At 54.8% G+C, this 20,259-nt stretch overlaps 1 protein-coding gene across 2 annotated transcripts in view; it reads right to left on the minus strand.

The window, feature by feature from the left end:
- Positions 1-20,259, minus strand: part of NEURL1 (neuralized E3 ubiquitin protein ligase 1) — a 76,811-nt gene that overhangs the window by 10,050 nt on the left and 46,502 nt on the right. For both annotated transcript variants that reach the window (XM_036089961.2, XM_036089962.2), the window contains exons 2-3: positions 9,782-10,023; positions 9,095-9,416 (exon numbers count right to left, since the gene is read on the minus strand). In XM_036089961.2, coding sequence (XP_035945854.1) covers positions 9,095-9,416; positions 9,782-10,023 — 564 coding nt within the window. The remainder of the gene's footprint in view (positions 1-9,094; positions 9,417-9,781; positions 10,024-20,259) is intronic.

Below are 20,259 nucleotides of genomic sequence, written 5' to 3' on the forward strand. Positions count from 1 at the left end.
CAGAGGCAGGCCGGGGGGCCCCTGGGACCTAGGTACTTGATAACTTCAGGTACCAGTGCTTACTCGGGTTGTTTGTCAACCGAAGTCAGGTCCCCCTGCACCAGGCAATGAACGTCCTGCACCTGACTGTAGGACTTCACATCGGTCCTGAATGGCATCCCTGACTGAGGACCAGGAAGGAGAAGCTACAAAGCGGAGATTAGAGGAGAAAGAAGAGAAGGAAGGAGAAACAGCAAGGGGTGGGGAGAGAGGAGGAGGGGCAGGAAAATGACCCCTTTGGCCGTGCTTGAAATCTTGGAGGAGTAGAGAGAAAAGCTACAGCAGATGCTGGGAAACAGCTAAAAATGGAATCCCCGGGGCCAGTGCCCAGCCCAAGTATGTCTCCTCTCCCAGCCAGGCCACCCCTCGGGGTCAGGAGCAGCTGCAGGCCTCCAGCAAGCTCCAAAATAACCACCCCCTCAGCGCACCCAGCTGTGCCGGGTCCTGAAATAGGTGACACCGGAGACGGGGGAGCTGGGCAGGACGCCCTCCGCAGAAGGGTCAGCAGAGGTCAGAGCTGACGGAAAGCCAGGCAAGGGTCCAGGCCCCCAAAGCCACGGGCGAGAGCCCGGAGGCCAACCTCAGCCCAGGGTCACAGCTTGGAGAAAGGGCAGAGGGCAACCTGTCACCCCAAGCAGTGGGGTGGCCCGTTCGGAAGCAACAAATTCTACCATCCGGGCCAGGGACCCAGGGCTGCCCACTCTGGAGGTGTTTATGCCGGGCCTGGAGCGGGGAGCGGCACAAGGCCACAGGGGACGCTGCTCGGCTGGCTCCCCTCTCGGTGTCCCCTCTTTCGGGAAGGAATTTGTCAGTCTTCAGCTCCTGGCGGCGGGGAGGGGTGGCCGGCAGATCCTTTGCGCCAGGGCGGAAATAACCCACAAGGGCAGCGAGGCCCGGGCAGGGTTTCCTCCCCTCAAGGTGGCACTCGGGTCACCCACTCACTGACGCGCTGTATGCCCAGGCCTAGGCAGTGGTAAAGACAGAAGCGAGCACCTGGGCCCCAAGGAGCCAGTCGGCTGTGCGGGGATCAAAGCTTGGAGGCATGAAAATATTTGAATATAATTTCCCTACCAAATTCTTAGTGTCTCCAGAGGAAATCCATTTCTCTCTGCCAAGTTCTCACCCAGCCTTGCCTAGAATGCTCCCGGGGACAAGAAGCTCACCACAGCCCAAGGCTATCTGTCCCCTATCTCTGATCAACTGTAACTGTTAGAAAAGCTGTCCAGGCACAGATCCAGAGGTATCCCACATCCGCTCCGTGGCGCCCCCTCTGAGCCTTCTCTTCTATAGGATAAATGCCCCCGTTAGGATAAGGCTCTCCAACCAAGGCGGAGGTCCCCTTCCTGTTTCACAGTGAGTCACACAGCCTCTTGGAAGAAACAAGATTTGACCTGGGCCCTGACAGACAAGAGAGTTCGAACTGACAGGAGTGAGAGGCACTCAGTGGGAAAAGTGCACTAGCAAATGCCCGGGACAATCTGAGGCCAGTGGGGAGAAAGGAAGGGAGAGGAGGAGAGGAGGGGCCGGACTGAGGGCACCGGGGCCAGCTCTGGCCAGTGCAAGGCAACCAAGGCAGGGCCTGGGCACTGGTGCCGGAGCCCTCAGGGGCAGGCAAGGGGCTCCTTTGAAGCAGGGCCTGCCATCAGCCCGAGAGTCTTGTTTGTTCAGGAGAACATCCGGAGCGCTGGCTAATCTTTAACCATGGGTCGGCCCACGGCAGCAGGCTGGCTGGCGGGCATCTGCCGGCCCCTGTTTGGAAGGCGCTGGAAGCCCATTTACTCTCTCCATAAACATCCTCCTGCTGGTCAGCACCTGGCGTGGGGCAGGGGAAGGAGCCCCGAGGGCGGGGACATGGCTTGGACGGGTAAGGGGTTTCCCCACCCCTCTGGGCAGCGCCCTGAAACCCACACTGGCCTCCACCCTCTGCATATAAACCCAACCCCAGGAAAGCTAGGAGAAACAAACACTTTGTGAGGCTCATGGAGGGAGGGGTAGAACGTCCCAGAAACACTGGGAGTCACACATAAAACTTAAGATTTATGGAATCTCCAAGACAGAGGATCTTAGACATATAGATTCTCAGACTCCTCTGGTCTAGTGGTTCTCAAACTTTTTCTTTTTTTTTTTAAGCAGTGAAGTCCTTTTCTCCAACAGAAGCAAAAGCTCTGGTCGAACTCTAAGAGGAGGCCACAGAGCCCTGCCAACTCAGCTGCCTCAAAAATGCCTCTGGAACCCCAGTGTCTCAAGGAACCCAGCTGGAGAACCATAGATCTTGTTCCAAGAAACAATTTAGATAGCATGGTTTGAATTTCACCCACATACAGGGACTTGGTTTTAAGGCTTCCTCTTCTAAGGAGAGGACTGGCTTGGGAGTTGTCTATTTGGTGGGATTTTTAAGTTAAGTATTCCTTTTTAACCTACAAACAACAGCACTTGCCATTTATGTAAACACTCTTACACATCCGTGAACCTCACGGACTCTCTGAGAGATAAATGGCACATGTATAATTATGTCCAGATAACAGATGGGGTGCTCGGGGCACAGAGAGGCTGGAAGGCTTGCTCACAGCTAGTGAGTGGCCATGTCAAGTCTTGATTCAATCAGGTCTCCTGCTTCTGAAATGAGGGCTTTGTCCCCCATGCTGCAAGGCCCCAGCTCCTCTGCTCCCCCCCACCCCCTGCCGCCCTGGGCCCCCCAGGTCTCTCCAAGCTCCTCAAAACTGTATCTTGGGCCAAAGAGATAGTAGGTGGAAATTTTGAAACTGCCATCTCTGGATATTAGACACAGTCTAATATTGCCAATCATACATGATTGTACTTTTCATATATTCATTCTGGTTAAAACAACAACAACAAACAAACAACCAGAGTGCACTGCGAACAACAGAACCAGACGAAGCCCTCAGGAGCCTTCAGGGAACTATGAGGCAGGCAGACTCACCGCTGAATCGGGATGCTGGGCACCCCCCCTTCCCGAGCCAACACTGCTGGGGCCCTGGTGGCCTGTCTGTGCCCAACACGTGCCACTGATCCCTGACACCCTGAGCTCTCCTGAGCTCCACCATGGAAGATGCAAGACGGCCAACTCCCCACCCCTGGGAGGTACCCAGACTTAGCAGGGGGGCCAGGGGGACTCATATTTAGAGAAGCTAGGAAGTATTATAGCCCACGTTCCTGGGCCCAAGGCCCAGTTCTCCCAAGCTGTGTGACCTTGGGCAAGTTATCAGACCTCTCGGAGCCTCTATTTCCATATCTGCAAAATGGGTACAATAATAACTTTCTTTATAATATATATAAAGCGTTTATGCTGTCTTCTTAAAAGAGCAGGACAGTACATGATGCAGAACTGCTGGTACCACCTAGACCTCCACGTGCCTCGGGTGGTCAGGAACAGGAAGGGTCAGAGGAACAGGGAGGTCAGGGAAGGCTTCCTTGTGGAGGGGAGGGCTTGGTGTTGAGCCCTGATGTGATTAGCAGAATTGGGCGGTGAGCAGAAAGAAGTGCCAGGAAGAGTCTCTGAAGCAGGAGGAACAACAAAATTTTGTTTTAATCAAGAAGAAATGAAAACTATCAAAGAGGAAGAAATCGCCAGCAGCATCCTCAGCTCTTTCCCCCATCCCCAGAGCTTCACTCAGCTGCCTTAAACTAACATTTGCCTCAGAGCCCCTGGCAGCCACGGCTGAAGGTAAATATTGGTTTAGCCTGGGAAACGGAAGCCCCAGATGGCAGTGTGGTCCTCTGCCGGCCAGCACGGTTCACGCTCCTCGGGCCACCGAGCCGAGGCACACCCTGAATGGGAGACTAACGCAGGGCCTTATCTCCAGAGAGGGCCCAGGCTCCTCACTGCAGGGAAGTCAGGCTGGCCCACCAGCCCACAAACCAGCCCAGCAGCAGCCTGCCCCTCCGAAAGTCACCCTCACTGAAGGTCTCTCGACATCTCCCTCCTCAGTAGGCGGCTCTATTACCAGGACTTGGGAACCTGTGCCTAGGACAGGATGAAGCAGAAGGCCATGAGCCCTTGGGAACCACCCTCAGTGGTCCCCTAATGCCCCCCTGAGCTCAGCCACTACCATTCTGACATGGTCATGTCTTCTCACACTGACTTTATGCCCAGATGGGCCTGGGAGATATGAATTCCACGCCCAGCTTGGCTTCTGACTAGCTGGGAGAATTTGGGCAAGCCCCCTCCCATCTCTGGGCTACATCTTCTCCTTTTGAAAGACTTGATAGCACAGAAGCTGCCAGAAACTTTCTGCTGTCATGGCTCTCTCCCCTGTGATGCATGCACACACGCCCACCTGTGCACGCCCCCTTCTCCACAAGTCACCTACCACCTCTTCACTTTGCTCCCTCCCCTGAAGGTTCTGTTCCCTGACGGCTGATTCCCCACCTCTGTGCCTATGCACACCCCTCCCGTCCGGCCTGAACCGCTCCAACCCCAACCAGTCTCTTCATTTCACCTTGTTTGGTTCTTGACTCGAAACTCATCTCCTACAGAAAGTCCTGGATCGCTCCCCGGCTGTACCACCCCTGACACACGGTTTTACTCTTCAGCCACATTTCCCTGCAGAACTGGATTTAGGTCACCTCAGAGCAGTTAGATGGTGTGTCCCCCAGAATAAACACTCTTCAAGGAGAGGGGCTGGATTTTCAAATCTTGTGCCTCCCCTCCCCCCGCCCTGCACAGTACCCAGGCTGTGGTGGGCACACAGGGGTATCAGGGGACCCTAAAAGTGAAGTCCTGGTTCACCAGCTTTCTGCCAGGACCCACACAGCTGCTCTTCCCGAGCCAACATTTCTGAGAGCAGGGAGACCTTGAAAAACTGGGATAGGACCTTATCTCTCCAAGTATTAATCACCCCATAAAACTTGTGTTTATTTGGTTGCTGGCAGGTCCCTCTTCCTGGAGGTAGGAAGCTGTTATTCTTGGAAATACCAGCCCAGGCCTGGGCCAGGGCACCCCGAGGCAAGAGGTGATCTCCCAAACTCCAGCATATCAGGGAGCCTGGAAGGCATGAGGCAGGCCTGCAGGGGCCATGGTGTGGACCCCGGGGGGCCTGGCTTATGTTAGGGCAGTGGGGGGTGGGACGGAGCACCCGCCTGGAGTTGTCACTCGGCCCCTGCCTGCGCTCTATCAGGAGAGACAGTCAATCTGTCCATGGCCTGACTTGCATATCTGCTAGGTGCCAGGTACCCCAGGATATCTCTGATCTGAAGAGCAGATATGGGCCAGGCAGGGTTTGGAGGGTTTTGGCCATAGGTCCCAGAGACAGGCAGGAAAGGAGGGGGCAGGTCTAGCAGGAAGTCCCTGTAGATGAGACACTGGTTTGGGAGGTAATCACCAAAGGAAAGAAAGCCCGTCTTCAGAGCTGCCAAGGCAGAGAGCGACCTCTCGGAATGGAGAAACTCAAAACTGGCTGAGGAGGGAGCACAGGGAAAGCCAGAGGCACTGAGGGATCCGGGCCACGGTGGTGGAGGGTTGATGGGGGGGTAGGCAGTGAGGAGGACAGGGAAGGACACTGACCCTGGGACGGGGCAGCAGGCGGATCCCAGAGGGGAGGCCACCGAATGAGGGTGTAGAGCAGCGTGCCTACCTCCAAAGATATCTTAGATGGATCTCTTTTGTTTTTACACAAAAAAGAAATCCGTTTCAGAAGAACAAAACAAAGAGATATTTTAATCTCCTAATTGAATTCAGGGGCCATCATCAGTGTTTGAAAATGCCCAGGGATTATGGTGATTTACAGCTCGGACAGGAATCTGCTGGGGCCTCGGCCTTATCCGAAGTACCAAGAGGAGCCTGCTGGGAGATCCAGATGCAACTGAAAATACTGCCTGAAAACCCATTTATAGTCCAAGAGGGGTAATAGGGCCAGGCCCAGTGAGACCACCTGGGCTGTGCCCCAAGGTGGGACCCGTCAGATCACTCTCCAGGCCACTCTCTAGGCCCTGGAGGTTTGGAAGCCCCATCTCACCTAGCATGTCCCCTTTACCACCCCCTTCCCAGCCCTTCCTGGAACTTCTGGACCCAGCCTAAGCCCCCTTCTCCAAGAAGCCTTCCTGGCTCCAACCTCCCTCACTGACCTCAGCCTCCTCTGACTTACTGCCTCCCTCCATACTAAACCTGCTGGAGGTTTATTGGGGAAGGTACTGCTTTTGGCATCAGAACACCCAGTTCAAATCCCAGCCCCACCACCTCCCTACCTGGGCAAGCCAAGCCTTCCGTGGGTCTCAATTTTCTTCTTGACAAATGGGGATGAAAAACACTCTGTCCAGGGCCAGCTGCTGAGGTTAAATGACATAGCTGGATGGAAACCATCTCGGCAGATGGAAAGGATCCTATGACTACAGCACTAAACAATTTACTGTCTTCTCTTGGGTTATGCTCTGATTGCGTCTGGAGCGCTTGCTTTGTCTCCCTAATTTCCCAGTGAGGCTGGGCTATCTGTGAGCGAGGCTGGGTCTACCTCACTCCCCACCACTTTCCTTCATCTAACAAGTTACCCGCCCTTCCCACCACTCTCCCCTACCGAGCTCCCAAATAAGCCTTGGTGTCCTCCACACACCAGACACAAGGTTCTACTCTGGAGAGACATCCAGCGGGGTAAGACACGGTTTCACCCTCAAAGCCTTTCCCCGTCTTGTGCAAGACCTATGGATGGACCAAAAAGCTCAGCCAGCACCTCAGTGCTGAGAGAAGCCCAGGCACCATGTGGTGGGACATAAGAAAGAGAGAAAAGAACTCAGCTCCAAAAGGCTTCAGGGAGGAGGTGGCTCTTGAGCTGGGCCTTAATGCCGGAGTGGGATTTTTGACCTTTGGGGACTGTAGGAAAAGGCATTCTTTGCTAGGAAAGGGGAAAGCAGGAATGCTGTCCCTACTTCCTTTACCCCCGTCCCAACAAGCCTATAACTTTTTTTAAGAGCTGAGATACTTCTGTCTCCTGCCACGTGGCCCAGCCCTGGGCGAAGTCACAGTATTCACGACCTCTTTACAGAAGAGAAGCCTGAGGCTCAGACAGAAGTGTCCAGGCTGGAGCATAGACTCAGGCTCTGGAACTCCAGTGCCTGGAAGTGTGAGGCCCTGAGGATATCAGAGCAGCTGAAGGTGTTCACTCGAACCTTAGGTTAAGCTTCACCCTCTCCAGGATGGGTAGGGAAGACTGACGGTAGTTGAGGACCTACCTGCTTCACATAACTCGGCTCTTTAAGCCTCCAAAAGAACCCTGAGGGGCGCCTGGGTGGCTCAGTCATTAAGCATCTGCCTTCGGCTCAGGTCATGATCCCAGGGTCCTGGGATCGAGCCCCGCGTCAGGCTCTCTGCTCCTCAGGAAGCCTGCTTCTCCCTCTCCCACTCCCCCTGCTTGTGTTCCCTCTCTCTCTGTGTCTCTCTCTGTCAAATAAATAAAATCTTAAAAAAAACAAACAAACCCTGAAACAGTTATTTATTATTACCTACCCCTTTTTACAGATAAGGAAACTGAGGCCCCACAGCTATTACAGGGTGAGGCCAGGAGCCCACCTAGGGCATAACCACTGCCCTTTCTGCCTCCAGGAGGTAAGAGGCCCCATGGGAGCACCCATTTCACAGAGCGAAAGGAAAGCAGATCCTTCTCAGGCAGCCTGGGCTCCCTTCTTCACTCAGTAAGACTTGGAAGAGCCTGCTTTCAGGCTCTTAAACTTGTCCACGTGAATGCAGAAACACTTGTATTGAGTTGAAAAACAGAAAGTTCCCAAACTATTAATTAATAAAAATAGCCTCCTGATGTTTGGAAGTCAACAGAAAGGCTTCTGACAATTACTCATTTGTTTTTACTTTCACTGTCTTTTTTACTCAAATGAAGGTATTTTGAAAAGAGCTTCACTGTTTCTTGACTCTGAAGCCAGAGAGGAACAAAAGGAAAAAAAAGGGTTTTCCACAGCCTCATGGCGTTTTTGTCCGCGGGGAGAAGGGGGCAGGGATGGGAGCTGGGAAGAGCAAGCTCAGGCCAGACATTGACTGTGCTGGGTGCTTTACTTACAGCCTCTTGAATTTCCCTTCATCTTCCCACCAACCCATTTCATAGATGGGAAAGCTGAGGCTTCTACAGGCTCTGCCTGGAGATACAACCACTTTGCCCGTGAGCTGATGTGTACCCAGAGTCTGCGTATGCGCACGCACACACACTTGTCAGCACGTGCACAAGTGAGCAAGCTGAGAGTGATCTTAGACTGGGAGTCAGGTGACCTGGATTCTAGTCCCAACTCAGCCACCAAGTCCGTGTGTGACCCTAGGAAGCCTGAGACTCTCCAAGGCCCCTTCCAGCCCTGGCACTTTAGAGTCACATGTGCCCTCGCCAGGAAGCACGGCACCTTAGCACCCCAGGCTGCCTTCTGATGCCCCTCCTTGCCTCCCACAGCATGGATGCCCTCTCACTCCCCTGAAGCCGACCTACTCACACTGGGCACCCAGGAGCGGCCAGAAAAGTCTTAGCCACCCTAGTGCCTTCTGCTCTCCCCCCGACCCCTTTCACTACATCCTTGCAAGAAGCATTAGGATGGGGTTGGGCCTCCTGGGGGGCTGCCAAGCCCAGGGGCCAGGGGCTCACTTGTGACTGAGTGCTAGCCCCCCCCCACTCACCTGCTGCGCCTCCTGGGGCCAATGACTCAACCTCCCTGAGCTTGAGTCTCGCCTCCACGGGCCCCACTAACAGAGTCAGCCTCCCAGGGTTGCTATGAGAACAGCAGTAAAGAAAGGCCTGGCCCATGGTAAGTGCTCACTAAACTGTGGTGTCAATGATTAATATTCATTTCTTCCTGGAGGTGGAGGGTCTTTGAAGCTGCCGTTTCTGATGACGATTATGCGCTGCTTGAAGGTAGGAACCCCACCCCGGAGCCCCTTGTCCCAGCTGTGGGCGCGAAGGATGGGTGCGCTCTGCAGGGCACACGAAGGCTCCCAGAGCTGTCCCTGTGCCCACTTGGCCTTGGGGCCCTGACAGTGGGGGAGAGGTCCCTGTGCCTGATGGAATGGAGCTGCGTCAGACCCCAGCACCCGGAGGCGCAGGGAGCGGGCACTCACCAAGCAGCTGCACGCCCCGCGTGAGGCCGTAGACGTCCACCAGGGCCCAGAGCGGGTCGGCCGTGCGGACCCCATTGAAGAAGAGCATGGCAGCCGAGTCGTTGATGCGATAGAACACACGGCCCTTCTTGTCCACCCAGAAAGCGATGATGTTGCCCTCATTGGCAAACTCCTCGGGCAGCGCCTTGGCCCAGAAGCCGCTCTGGGACACCAGGTCGGGGCAGGCGTACTTGGGCAGTGAGTCAGGGTGGATGCGGGACGGGTCCTTGCTTGTGAAGCCCAGCCGCAGCGCCCCGCTCCAGCAGCACTGCTTCTTGGTGATCTGGATGGGAAAGAGAGCCTCAGAGGGCACTGTCCGGGCCAGCAGGCAGGGAGGGAGTGTGTCCTTCCCAGCAGACCGCCACCCCCCTCCCCGCAGACTCCCCTGGGGAGTCACACCCCCCAGCTGGCCTCCTTTCTCTCCTCTGGGAGCCTTCCCACTGTCTGGTGACAGCTCATCGTGGTCCCCATGGCCACACCCCTCCCCCATCCCTTCTTTGTCCCACAGGGGGAAGAGGGCAGAGCACGAGGAGGGGTGAGGAAGGGCAGAAGTGGCAGCACAAGAGAAGGGCAGGGTGCCATAAGGGCCAGAACAGAGGGCAGTGCTGAGCCCTGGGGATGCGCAGAGAGCAGCAAGGGAGGCCCCACCTTCAGCCTGACTTGCTCGTAGATGAGGACTGGGCGGTTGCTGAAGGTGATGGCATTGCAGAAGCTGGCCTGCCTCTTGACGGCCTTGTGGCTGAGGTCCATGAGGATCTGGGAGCCCTTGGTGTGCGGGTGGAAGAGCAGCGGCGTGGCCGGGGGCCCCCCGCCAGGCAGCACCGGAGGGCAGTGCTTCTGCTTTTGGTGGCATCGGTGAGAGGTGACAGGGAAGGGGCCGCCGATGGAGTCTGCAAAGGAACGAGCCGTGAGGTCAGAGTGTGGCAGAGAGCCCTGGAGCGGCAGAGGGCTGGGCGCGGCGCAAGGCCCAGGACATCCACCACCATCACAACTGGCCCCCATCTCTCGCCGTGCCCCCCTTCACCACCTATCACCGTGCAGCATCCATCACCATTGGCACTGGTCCCCCACCTGTCACCTCCCACCACGGACTACAGCTGCGGCCACTCACCAGTATTTCCCACCATCTACCCTCCACCGCCCACCTTTGTGAGAAATCAGCATTTACTGCCCACACCCACCACCATACCCTGCCACTCACCACCACCATCATTTATTTTATTCAACAAATACTCATGATGCATCTACTGAATACCAAGCCCTGCCCTAGGCACTGGACATAGAGGCATGAAGCATACGTGGATCCGTTCTCAAGAAGACAACAGTCCAGGAAAGGAGAGGACATACCCAGGAATCACAACAAAAATGGCAGACAGTGATTAGTGCCGAAAGGACGGGACGGCAGGTCCCTTCTCAGGAAGGCCTCCTGGAGGAGGGGAGAAGGAGGAGAGGGCATGGGAGCTGGGCTGACAAGGCTGAGCTGCCATGAACTGGTGACCTGGGAGCTGCCCTTGGAGACCAGCAGGGCGGGTGGGGCAGCCTCTGCAGCTTCAGCCCCAGGAGCACGCCCGCTGCTTCCCTCCTTCAGGGCCACCCCCCTCCCCCTCAGGCCGCCTTCCTGCTTTGCACCACCCAAGCCCACATCTTGCACACAGGTGGGGCTCTGCATCCAGGCTTCCTAACGGAACTTGGGTCTGCCTCAGGAGCCTCTGGCCGGGGAGGCACGCTGCTTTCTTCTGCAGATAGCTCTACCGTACCCAAATAGGACAGAGTACAGGACAGGGTGTGGTCCGGGGGAAGGCACGTTACAAGCATGTGGGGTTGGTGTCCAGGAGACAGGGCAGAGAGAGGAAAGAACATGGCCAAGGTGTCAGGTGGTTTGTGTGTCTGTCACTCATCGGCTGTGTGACCTTAGGGAAGTCACTTCCCTGCTTCAGCACAATGGGTAGCTAGAGCCCTAAGACATGTCTCAGCAGCACTGGTAGTGTTAATGCAGTCTTGGCAGCTGGGGACAAGGAGAGATGTTCATTTCCTCCCCAAGATCTGTGTCCTGTCCATCAGGAAGGGCAGCCCCTGCCCTATGCCATCAACTTGAGGAAAGAGAGACATGGAGGATGGGGAAGGTGGGGTTGGGGAAGTAGAAAACCATAGAACATGACAGAGGCCTTCTGGAATGTGTCAAAAGTTTGGCTCCTCCAAGGTAGCGACTTAATAATGCAGAAAGCACAATCAGCACCAGGCCTGCTCAGAGGTCTTCCACTCCCTAAAGAGGAGGAGAGTTTTCCAGGAAGGAGAGGAAGACAGGAAGGGAGGAGAGATGGAGAGAGGAATGTCCTGAGCTAGGAAGACCCAGACTTTAGTCCAGGCCACGTTTGCATCACTTTGCATCACTTTTCATCTTTGCTTCCTTCTTCCCAAAGGGCCCCAGACACCAGTGTCCATGGTCCATGGCCAGCCAGACATCCTGTGTGTGGGAGGCGGGGTTGGAACAGGAGGAGCTCCCCTTGCTCTCACTAAGGAGAAAAGACTAGAATCACAGAACAGTACTCAAGGCCTTTAAAGCCACCAAGCAATGAAGGCTGGAATTGCTCAGAGGAGACCCAGTCAGTCTGGGAAGAGGCTGAGTGGTCCCTGGATAGTGCAGAGCAGGAGAGGTCATTCCAGGGAAGGGAATGGTTGGGGTGAAGGGCAAAGGGTGGCCAAAGGGAACCTACAGGTGCCCTGCCTGGGAGAGGTGCTCTTTGGGATCAGGCCAGCCTCAGGCACAGCTTGACTGCTGGTTTCAAAAAATATCTGCTGGGTAAATGGATTAGAGATTGTGGCACGGCTCTACAGTGGAATATTACTGATCAGTAAACGAGGAATGAACTACTGATATGAGTGGCAACATGAATGAATTTCAAAATAATTATGCTGAGTGAAATAAGCCAGTTTTTAAAAAATAAGCAAACGTAATCCATGGAGTAACTGCAGGGCCTCTGTTCCTTTCAACCCCCCCTCCCACCTACACCCTGTTCCATTTGTCCAGATCTAGGAAATGCACACTAAGGGCTAGTGATAACAAGTAGATTGGAGGTCACCTGGGGATGGTGGGGGAGAGAGGGAGGGATCGCCAAGGGGCACAAGGGAATGTTTGGGATGATGGATATGTTCACCATCTGGATCGTGGTGACAATTTCATGGGTGTATACATATGTAAAAACCCACCCAATTGTACACTCTGAACACACGTGGTTGAGCGTATGTCAACACACCTCTTAAAAGCAGTTTTTTAAACCTGCTGAGCCCAGCAGCTGATTACAGCCTCTCCCATGGGACTCTTCCCCAACCTCTACTTGGAATCCATGGACCAACCGCAGGACCTCAGCTTCCTTCAAAATGCTTCCTCTCCTTCCCACCCATCCTGGGTGGGGTCCTAGGGTCCTGCATAAAGACCCAGAAAACACCGGCTCTGGGCAAATATGGTGGAGACACCCAGGGGCCCGAGACCCAGGCCCTGGCAGGACCATTCCCCCAGGCCTCCCTTCCACAGGCAAGGGTAGCACAGGCCCAGCCACCCTGGCTGACAGCAAAACAGATGGAGAAGGAAGGTTAGGGAAACCCTGGACCCTGGGGACACAATGGACACCCAGACATGTGGCCTCAAAAAGGCACATTCATCGGCACACACAGACACCTATGGGCACGTGAAGGTACTCCAGACCCTAGGAGACATAGACTTAGGCCTTCCCTCATCCCTTGGGCCAGGAATCACACATGTACACACGTACTGTGCACACACACATACGTCCACGGGGATGAACGGAACAGCACGCGTAAGACACACGCCCAGCCACATGGGCCACACACATCTAATAATAACGGCAGTTGGGGCGCCTGGGTGGCTCAGTCGGTTGAGCGGCTGCCTTCGGCTCAGGTCATGATCCCAGGGTCCTGGGATCGAGCCCCGCGTCGGGCTCCCTGCTCAGTGGAGAGTCTGCTTCTCCCTCTCTCTCTGCCTACTTGTGCTCTCTCTCTGTCAAATAAATAAATAAAATCTTTAAAAAAAATAAATAAATAAAATAATGGCAGCCACTTCTCAAATGCCGCTGCAGGCCCTGCCCCGAACGGGGGGTTGACTACACTCAGCGCTTTCAGCCTCACGGCAGGCTCTAAGAGGGAGGGAGGGGCATCACCAGCCCGGACGACTGGTGGAGGAGCCGAGCCGCGGAGACACTGAGTGGCTTGCCCACGGTCACCCGGCCGGCACAGAGAGGCCCCAGCAGTCGAACGCAGGCTTAGCCATGAAGCGTCGATAGCCAAGACAGCACGGCTTTGGTGTGCTGGACACACTCTTCTAAATGCACATTAGAATAGACTCGCGACTGGTAAATCCGCGAGCCATGTAAAACCATTTCAAGTAGCACACTGGGGGAGACTCGGCATTCTGCCACGCCGCTTTCACGATACCTGAGTGTGGGCCGCGAACACACTCAGCACAAACCATGCTGCCCACACTGCCCTCCTCCCCCGACACGGCTGGATATGAAGTGTGGGGCATGCACACGAGGCGTCCCCCTCTGCGATCTCAGTGAACGAGCTATGGCGTAACGAGGGGGAACCTCAAAACCATGCTGAGTGAGAGAAGCCAGCCTCAAAGCCTACCTACGCTCTGATGCCATTTGTAGGACTTTCTGGAACAGGCAAAACTACAGAGCTCGAAAGCTCCGTGGGAACTGGAGTCTGGGGAAGAGGAGGACAGGGGGGCACAAAGGGAGCTTTTATGGTGATGGCAATGTTCTTTATCTTAACTGCAGCAGTGCTCCCACAACTTACGCATTTGTCAGGACGCCCCAAACTGTACACTTAAAAAAGATGAGCTTTATTGTCTACAAACAATACCTCCAAAGCAACAACAACGGCTCACAAATCAGGTCTCCACCGAGATGGAGGAAAGCGAGGCTGGAATCTCTGACCACCACAGCCCCCATCAACCCACGGCCCACAGTGCCCACGAGGTGGACCATTTAACAGGAGACCCCGAAGCCGGGCTGGGCTTGCCACTCTCAGCCTCAAGCTTCTGAAGCGGGTGTGAGGGGAGCGTTTTGGCAGCTACAGAGCACCTTCACTGACTCCTGGACCTGCAAAATCTTGTGCCCGCCTCCTCCTGCCCACAGTGTGGCTCCCGAGGCTGTCCCCGGAGCTGTCCTCGGCCCCTTCTCTCTGCACTCAGCTCTGAGTAATCACCGCCCACCGAGCCACCTCTGTGGAGATGATGTGAAAACCCCCTCTGGCCTGCTGGGTATCTCGAGTGACCATGGTCACCTGCCTCTTGGCAGGCCCCCAGCTCAGCTCCTGACCCTAGCCCACCAACCCCCCATGCTCCCAGGCCCCAGTGGAATCATTGAGCACCCCACATCCAACCAGCCAATCCCACCTAAGAAATAAGCCTGCCTGGGCTCTGCCCGCTCCCGTCCTCCCGGCCTCCACCCGAGGCCCTGGCCTGGCCTCCACACTTCTCCTTAAACAAGGGCCAGGGCCACCACTTAAAGCCACGAAGGCCCTCCCTGCCTGCCTCCAGGGGGCGCCATTCACACAGACTACAAGAGGAACGGTGCCCTCTGAGGCATCCAACATGGTGGTCCTCACCAGGATGTTTGCCACCTCCCCAACCCCTGCTGTCCTTGCCCACCATCTTCCTGCTCCACCTCGGCTTGCGTTATGGTCTGGGGGGAGGGAGGAGAGAAAGCAGAATGAGAATTAACCTGAGCACAGCTCTGATATCAAGGGCCAGAGGGGCGGCTGAGCGGGGGCAAAGCTTTTGCTGGGGCAAAGCTTCTTCCCTACACCATCCAAAAGGGCTCTCTCCCTGCACTTCAACAGACACTTTGACCCTTAAGGTCTCCATTCTATGGATGAGTTACGATTCAGACTGGTTAACCAACTTGCTTGAACTCACACAGCAATTAAGTGGCAGAGCTGGGGCTTGAACCCTCATCTTCCAATGCTGCTACCCTAGTCAGCATCTAATACTAGAGCCCATTTTCCCCATGAGTCCAAGATGGCAGGCGTAGTGGGGAAAGGCTGCATGGAGGAGGCTCTGGCCAGTCCCAGCCGGGCCAATAGCCACGGCAAAGGGCCTCAAGACGCTGGGACGCTACTCCCTCAGCAGCCAGTGGTCCTGGATGGAGCCCAAGTCTCCCCATCCGGCTTCCAGCAGAGCTCTCGGGGAGGCCCCCTTTAGTGACAGGTTTGCAAGCTTCTCGGGAGCCACAGTGGGGGCACCCCCCCTCAGGCAAGGCTGCTGCTGACACAATGGAAACTCCCCCATAGAGCCCATTCCTCCTGGGCATTTATGAGGTGCCAGACACCAGCCTGGCCAGCCCTCCAGGTGACCCTCAGCTAGCTCTGGACCACATTCCTGCTTCTCAGTGGGGTCCCAGGGGGAGATGCCGAGACACAATGCAGCCTCCAGAGTGACCTCCCCACTGCCCCAGCCAAGCTCTACCCCAGAACCATCCTGGCAGAGCCCTGAATGCCCAGGCTGGACTGAGCTGGGCTGCCAAGGAGAGACAGGAAGAGACAATACTAGTGACAATGACCAAACTGTATGTGACTTAACAGGCGGGGTCTTCATTCTGTCCCCAGAGCCACTAGGACACAGGTCGTCAGAAGTGTAGTTACCCAGCCAGAGTAAAGAGCCCTGATCTGAACTCTGTTACTAACTGTGAGACGTCTGGAGCCTCGCTTTTCTCACCTGTAAAATGGGGGTCAGGGCAGACCTTCTTCATGGGATTCTTGTCAGGATTAAATGAGATGATGTATGTAAAACTAACCCAGTAAGTGGTTGCTATAATAATGATGATTATTATAATTATTATTATTACATACAACAGCTAATAATTACATTAATAATTAAGAATGATTAGCTTATTAATACTTATTCTATAACAATAATAATTATTCATGCTACTGACATCGATCTGTGTTCTCGTACCTCCACACCTCTGCTCAAGCTATTCGCCCCTCCCCACCACATAGCTTCTTTCCCTGCCCCACCTCCCACCTCCACCTCTCCGAGTCCCACCCGTCTTTCAACACGGAACCTCACTGTGTTCAGGATCGCCTTGCTCTGAGTCTGTGACCCCGACCCCCAGTGCTGCCATGCTTGTCTGCATCTCCTATGAGGAGGGATTTCTCACTTTCTGGACAATGGGCGTCGGGAGGGCAAAGGGCATGAGCCCTGGAGTCAGGAGGCCCTAGGTTCAAATCCTGGCCACGCCACAGACTTGCTGCGTGACTTCGGGCAAGTCACTTCACCTCTCTGGACCTTGATTTCTTTCTCTGTAAAACAGGGTCATCTTAGCTGCCCTGCCCACCTCTCCCGGCTGTGTGAGGACCCAGGGAGTTCATAGATATGAAAGAATTTTGCAAACCTGAACACCTGATCCCAACATAAGGTCTTATTTTTTCTTATAAAAGCAATAAACACCACTGTAGGAAATGACCAGCTCTTTTCAGCCCAGTGGGAGGCCAGACACTCTGGTTTTATCTTATCCCAAACACCCTAATCCTGGATTGCCAAGGTAGTCCTGATTTAGACTAGCTTACATGCATGCATGGAACAGGACTCTCTCTCGGGGGTAAATACTGTGGGAGCCAGTTTGAAGGGTGGGAAAGCAGGTAGGGAGGGGGTTTCAGTGAGAGAGATGATAGTAAAACAGGGCACATGTGGCCTTCTTTGAGGTCCTTAAAGGGGCCCACTTCCCTCATGTGCCTCTTACCTCCAGGCTTGGTCCAAGCTCACTTCTCTGCTGGGAACCCTTCTGTCTTTCCCACCTATGTACCTGCCTTTCACTCATCCTTCAGACCTTGATTTTAAAGCCCGCTTTCTCCCAGAAGTCTCTCTGGCCGCAGACCAGCTTCAGGGCCCTGCTATGGACCCCCAGGGACTCCACCCATACACCCCTAACAGAGCCTCCAGCATCCAAGCAGCCTCTCTCAACTCTGGTTCCTCCACAGAATTCACTGCAAAGGCCCTGGGTTACCCACTGTACGCAGTGCACTGATCTGTCTTCTCCACGCCCAGAATGGTTGAGAAGAGAGTCAATGGGACCATTTTCTGTGCTCTGTGGTGCAGCTTTCTGGGGAGGAAAGGCTGCAGGGTTATTCGTGTCTGTCTCCCTGATGGACCCTGAGCCTCCCGGGGGCAGAAACACTTGTCTTTTTTACTGCTGTTTCCCCAGTGCCTAGCTCAGAGACGGAGCAGGTGCTCAATATGAGTTGTTGAACGAACTGCCACTGTTCGATTCTTCAATCCACTGACCAACTGGCAAGTGTCCAGGGAGTACCTACTCTGTGCCTTGCCCTTTCTGGTGTCCTGTGCAGAAATCAGAGAAAGAGGGAACTAAAAGGACAGCTTCCTTCATTGCCCAGCGCCAGGATCCCACCCACACCGCATGCCTAAGAACCTGTTCCCCACTTGCCTGCAGGAAAAAGGAGAAAAGGAAGGTCGTGACAGTTGATCCTTTCTTTGGTATCAAATACTGCATCAGATGTCCTTCACATGCGACCTCACCTCACCCTCCCAGTCCCTGCAAGGCAGGTGTCTGGAGGAAGCAGCCTCCAAGATGGCCCCAATGATTCCCACTTCCCCCCTCCTGGCAGTCATCCCCTATTGCAACCCTGTCCCTTTGCATAGCGAGTAGACCTAGCAGCTATCTATGGATGAATGGAATACAGCTAAAGTAATGGGATGTCATGCCCAAGACTGGGTATCAAAAACCTTCAGCCTCCATCTTGGTTACTTTCTCTTGCCTCTCTTGGGTTTCTGTCTCTGGGGGGAAGCCAGCTGCCGTGTTGTGAGGGAACCATGTGCAGAAGCCCATGTGGCAAGGGACCAAGGACTGCCAACAACCACGTGAGTAAGCTTGGATATGGATCCCCCTCCAGACAACCCTTCAGATGAGACCACAGCCCCAGCCAACAACTTGACTGTAACCTCCCAAGAGACATTAAGCAGGAGGTACCTAGCTAAACTGTGTCAAGATTCCTGACCCACAGAAACTGAGATAATGGAATGTTTGTTGTTTTAAACCACTAACTTTTGGGGTAATTTGCTGTACAACAATAGTTGTGCTTTGCAACAATACAGTATCAGTTAGTCCCACTTTATAGATGAGGAAACAGAGGCTCTGAGAGATAATAACTTGCCCAAGGTCACATAGCTGGCAAGTGGCAGCCCTGGGTTCTGAATTCAGGTAACACACTGTCCAGCCACCCTCAGTGAGCCCCACCTCGCTGGCCAGCCTGCTAGGTCCACTCTCAGCTACATGAATCCTACGGCCCACCCTAGTTGGGTTCTCCATGCCCACTGCAGTCCCCACATATATCCACCTTTGTGATTCATGGTTAGGGGCCATGTTAGGCCTCTCATCGCCCCTAGGGCCCTGGCTATGCATACAGCAGGCCTTGCTGCTCCATGGAAGACTGAACGAATCTATGATGACGAGCTGGGTGAAGGAGGATGGTGGGTAGTGGGCAAGATCGGCACCTTCATGACCAAGTTAATCTCCACACCTTGAGCCTCCTGCTCTCACTCACTCTGTGACATCCCAATCTCTGACATTTCCAACAGCCAGATGTGCACACAGCTGTGCCTCCCCACAGCCTCACTGCTGGGAGGGGACCAGCCCTCCTCTTCCCCCTCCCGGGTCCTACCCCAAGATTCCAGAAGGGGATTCCAGATGATAACTATTCTGGGTTCAGCTCTGGGCCCCTGTCTTCCCAGCACCTCCCCAAAGTCCCCAGGCCAGGCCTGAGAGACTACAGAGTGGAGGGGAGCATGGCTCAGTCACATAAATCCATACACCACACAGACCATCACCCTTAGCTTCCCTTACACAGATCCATGCCCATGCATGTGTACATGTGTGCACACACACAACCAGAGAGTGTGCCTGATGGTGGACACAAGACCCATCAGGGCTGGAGGAGGCAGAGATACTCTTGGTCCCTAGAGGCGGCCAGGTGCACGTGTGTGTACATACTCACGAACATATAGGAGGAGCCTCCACGGAAACCTTCATAGAAGCACACACATCCGTTTTACAGGGTGTTTACTATGCACAAGGTCTACTTAATACCCATGAGCTTACTTAATCCTTTCTACCATCCTTCAGGGTAAACCTTACCATCCCCAATGTACAGAAGAGGACAATGTACAGGTGAAGGAACTGACCCAAAGTCACACAGCCAGTGGATCTGGATTCAAACTCTCACCAAGAACACCTGCCCCACCATCCCCTTCCTCTCTAGCCTTGCCTGGCTTCACTGCCCAGCTCAGGTAGCACATCCTCAGAAGCTGTCCCTGACAGCTCCATCCCACCTTCCCCCAGGCCATCTGCAGCTCCAATTGCCACATGGCCCAGCCACCCAGGGCCTCTACCCCTCACTCCTCCCTCTTACTCAATGACCAAGAATCCACTGGGTGCCCACTGCGGGGCCAGGCACAGAGCTGGGTTAAGAGAATAAGACGGATCAAGCTAAGCCACCATACCTGCGAGCTCACCTTGGCCTAAGCCTCTAGACCTGCTGTCAGGAGACAGGCAGCACCCTCTGTGCTAATCCCAGGTCTCATAAGGCCATGGGACGCCCTTTCCCCGCTGCCTGTTACGGAACCTGAGAAGGAGAAGTGGGAGCCAGCTGCAGAAGGGGCAAGGCCTGACTTCCCACCTGAGCCACCAGCTCCATGACCTCAGCCAACCATTTCCCCTTCTGGGCCACAGAATCCCCCTCTGTGAAAGGACAGAACTGAGGACCAACTCTCAAGTCTCTGCACGCCAGCATCTAGGGTGTGTTGATCCAGAGATCAAGCTGGGGGAGTTGCCTGTATCTGAGGGAATATGTGTGTGCCATCCGCACGTCAGTCCCTCAGCCCTGGGCCTATCCTTGCTGGTGGGGGAGCACTGAAGGAGGTAAAGGAGGAAGGCAAAGAAAGAAGAGGGGAGGGCCGGGGAGGGGAGGCCTCTCAGTAGAGCTGCTGCCTCTTTCTGTGCTCTCCACCACCACCCCCCCCCCGCCACCATCCTGCCCTCAAGACTGGGAGCAGCTCTGGAAATCTGCCCGATGAAAGACATCAAGCATGT

This window comes from Halichoerus grypus, chromosome 7 (genome assembly GCF_964656455.1).
Source record: "Halichoerus grypus chromosome 7, mHalGry1.hap1.1, whole genome shotgun sequence".
Lineage (NCBI taxonomy): Eukaryota > Metazoa > Chordata > Mammalia > Carnivora > Phocidae > Halichoerus > Halichoerus grypus.